At 35.1% G+C, this 3,224-nt stretch overlaps 1 protein-coding gene across 1 annotated transcript in view; it reads left to right on the top strand.

Moving 5' to 3' along the window:
* LOC104996694 (phospholipid-transporting ATPase IG-like) overlaps positions 1 to 3,172 on the top strand; it is a gene marked incomplete at its 5' end in the record, with an annotated part of 8,140 nt that extends 4,968 nt beyond the window's left edge. Inside the window, 4 exons of the mRNA XM_010851036.1 lie at positions 536 to 600; positions 949 to 1,030; positions 1,920 to 2,070; positions 2,663 to 3,172. Of these exons, the coding sequence (XP_010849338.1) occupies positions 536 to 600; positions 949 to 1,030; positions 1,920 to 2,070; positions 2,663 to 2,887 (523 nt within the window). The remainder of the gene's footprint in view (positions 1 to 535; positions 601 to 948; positions 1,031 to 1,919; positions 2,071 to 2,662) is intronic.
* Between the last annotated feature and the right edge of the window lie 52 nt (positions 3,173 to 3,224).

Genomic DNA, 3,224 nt, shown 5'->3' with positions numbered 1-3,224 from the left:
AATAGTTGATAATGAAACAATTCATATAAAAAGGGATGTTTTTTCCCCTCTTCGATCACCCAGTCAGTTATTTTAACTTTTCCACTTGGCCTTTATAGCCAGTGCTCAGAAGGAAGTTAAACACCAGGAGCTCAGTGATCCCCCCTCAAAGGCGGGTTTGCGCTCTATAAATACAGCACCATGTCTCCTTCCTTTACTTTTGCTTTTCCAGTCTTTTACAGTCACTTTTTCTTTCTGTTTCTTGCTGTCTGCTGTTATCTTGGCTTTTCATGACTCATAGTCCTTTTACCTCTGTGCATGTCTTTACCTTTTTGTGTTGCTGGCATCTCCTGTACTGTGTGCTTCTATCTGCTATACCCTAAGTAACTTCAGAGGGGAGGATTTTTCAACTCATCTTGTGTTAGTAAGCATATAAGTAGACAGATGCATCCTGAATCTTTTGAAAATAGATGTGTGCAAGAGCAAACTATGTCCCCAAAGTTGATGGTGCTATTAGTTGGACTCTTTGAATAAGTTGTGTTCATTTTTTGTTTAGGTCTTTGGGACCTGAAAATCTCTTGTTGAAAGGAGCTACACTAAAAAATACCAAGAAGATATATGGTGAACGTTTTTTTAAGATATACTTACTAGAAATAGGCCTTTTAATACCTAAATGTTCATAAATAGTGCAGTAAAAAAATTGAACATGGCATTTAATTCCATTTAGTCTAAGTCTCTTTTTAGGTGTTGGGAATTTATAAGATGGTAAACTAACTTGAAATATGACAAACTATGTTGATTAAAATTATACTATAAAAATATACTGTAAATGATTATTAACTGGTAAATAGAAGAGAGTTTAGAATTACTATTTTTATAGATTGAAAAAGTTGGTAGATCCAGCTGGGTGGGGAGTTGGGTTGACAGTCTCATTTGTAACCTCATTTTCATCGTATTGTTATTCCTTAGGAGTTGCTGTTTACACTGGAATGGAAACCAAAATGGCATTGAACTACCAAGGGAAATCTCAGAAACGTTCTGCTGTTGAAAAGTTAGTGTGCCTCACAATTTCTTTACTTGTTATTGAACTGAAATTGTTACTTCTCAATATTTCCAAGTATCAACAGTATGAAAAAACAACATAAATTGTGATAGCATTACCATTTTAAGCACTTCTTTTGTTCCAGAAACTGTGCTCATTGTTTTGTATGGCTGATTTGGTTTAATCCTTTAAGCAACTTGGAGTAATTCCTGTTAGTCTGAACACTTTACAGATAGAGAAATAGTCTTAGAGATGATAAGTGATTTACCTAAGCTCACTTAGCTATTCACGGGCAGAGTTTAGGTAAAATTTATTCTCTTTTGCTGACAGTTAATGGTTTGGGGTCCTCTAGTTCCTATATGGCACAACACAGATAATGGTCTCCTTGCAAATAATTGTGTGGTACTTGACACACCTTCAAAGCCATTTGCACAACCTTACTCTCCTGTTGCCATGGACATGCAGCATATCAGCAACACCTTCTTCATAGCTCTACTTTTGCATTAAAAGAATCCACACTAAGCTTGACTATTTCACATTTGCTTCTCTACCCTCTATTCCAAACCTTTAGGATTCAGGTTTGGAAACAATCTACTCCTTTTATAAGGGTTGAGTAGGTAATGGTGTGTGTGTTCTGTCACTTTATAGGATCCTTACTAAAGGTGTGTTGAGCTAATCAGCCATTTCCCTTTGGATTATGGTTAGGACTGGCTTTTCCATTTTACCAGTCAAGAGTAATGCTTTAGCAGTGATGACTGAGGTTCACCCATACAGGCCTGCACTATGGTTACACGTTGTACATAGGAGAAGCTTTAGAAAACTGAACAATTTAGTCTATACCTAGTTGATATCTTCAGTATTTCAATGGTTTTTAAATTCATAATATCTTATTTTTCAGATCCATTAATGCTTTCCTGATTGTGTATTTATTTATCTTACTGACCAAAGCTGCAATATGCACTACTCTAAAGTATGTTTGGCAAAGTACCCCACATAATGATGAACCTTGGTATAACCAAAAGACCCAGAAAGAACGGGAAACTTGGAAGGTAATTTGTTTTATGCTGAAAATTGTAACCCTAGTACATTGTGACAGGGGCACCCTTAATTGAAATACTGCTTAGATAATGATACCTTGGTATTAGGGATTTCTCTTGGTTGTATGGTAGCCCCAAGCCATTAACTTTAAGACATTCTAGTATTTTTTTCTTAATCCTAGGCGTATATCCTTGTTTTTAACTCTTAGGTTAAGAGTTTTAGGCAACTGGGCCAAAAGGTCTGGCATGTTAATATGTTATGAGCTTGTGATATATCATGATAGAAACATAATGGATGCCTACATGAAAACTTTGATCCTACATTCATATCTGAGGGTGGGAGAAACAGAGACCTTAAGGAAGTTTAAGAAGTGTTAAGTCAAGGTACATTCACTAAACAAAAGTGACAAAATTCAGGATGTTTTACATGTTTTCACATGCTATGATGATAATGTTGACCAATGATATAGTGTCATTGGGAAGTTTCTTTTTTATAGCAAGAGCAGTGCTTTCAGCATTGAAATTAAAAGATAGAAAGTGTATATTACACTTGCTTGATGGAACTGTGTATTTAATTATCATGAACTATTCCCTTTTTTTTTAGGTTTTAAAAATGTTCACTGACTTCCTGTCATTTATGGTTCTGTTCAACTTTATCATTCCTGTCTCCATGTATGTCACAGTAGAAATGCAAAAATTCTTGGGCTCCTTCTTCATTTCATGGGATAACGACTTCTATGATGAAGAAATTAATGAAGGAGCCCTGGTAAACACATCAGACCTTAATGAAGAACTTGGTCAGGTAAGAACTCATTTTTACTTAAGGTAACATAGTGAAAATTGCTTTTATTGTAGTCTGGATCACCAGTGTTTGCGACCATTTCACATTTGGAAATGTAACTCAATAAAAATTTCTTTATGCAGGCATGTAATGAAGGCAAGTGATGTTATCTTAACTATAGTGTCAGTTTTTGCTGGCATTTTTGAGAAAGACCCGATTTATGTATTAAATTTGAATGTTACAGAAATTCTCTTTAAAGCTCAACCTGTTGGTGGTGTTGATTATGGGTTATTGCTTTGAAACAGGAAACAAGTAGTCTTCATCACCATCTATAATCATTTAGGGATAGAATGTGGGATAGTGTAAATAAAGCTATTTTATAAAT

This window comes from Bison bison, unplaced genomic scaffold (assembly GCF_000754665.1).
Source record: "Bison bison bison isolate TAMUID 2011002044 unplaced genomic scaffold, Bison_UMD1.0 scf7180017851605, whole genome shotgun sequence".
NCBI lineage: Eukaryota > Metazoa > Chordata > Mammalia > Artiodactyla > Bovidae > Bison > Bison bison.
The sequence above is the reverse complement of the archived record's forward strand: the minus strand, read 5'-3'. Positions and strand labels throughout refer to the sequence as shown.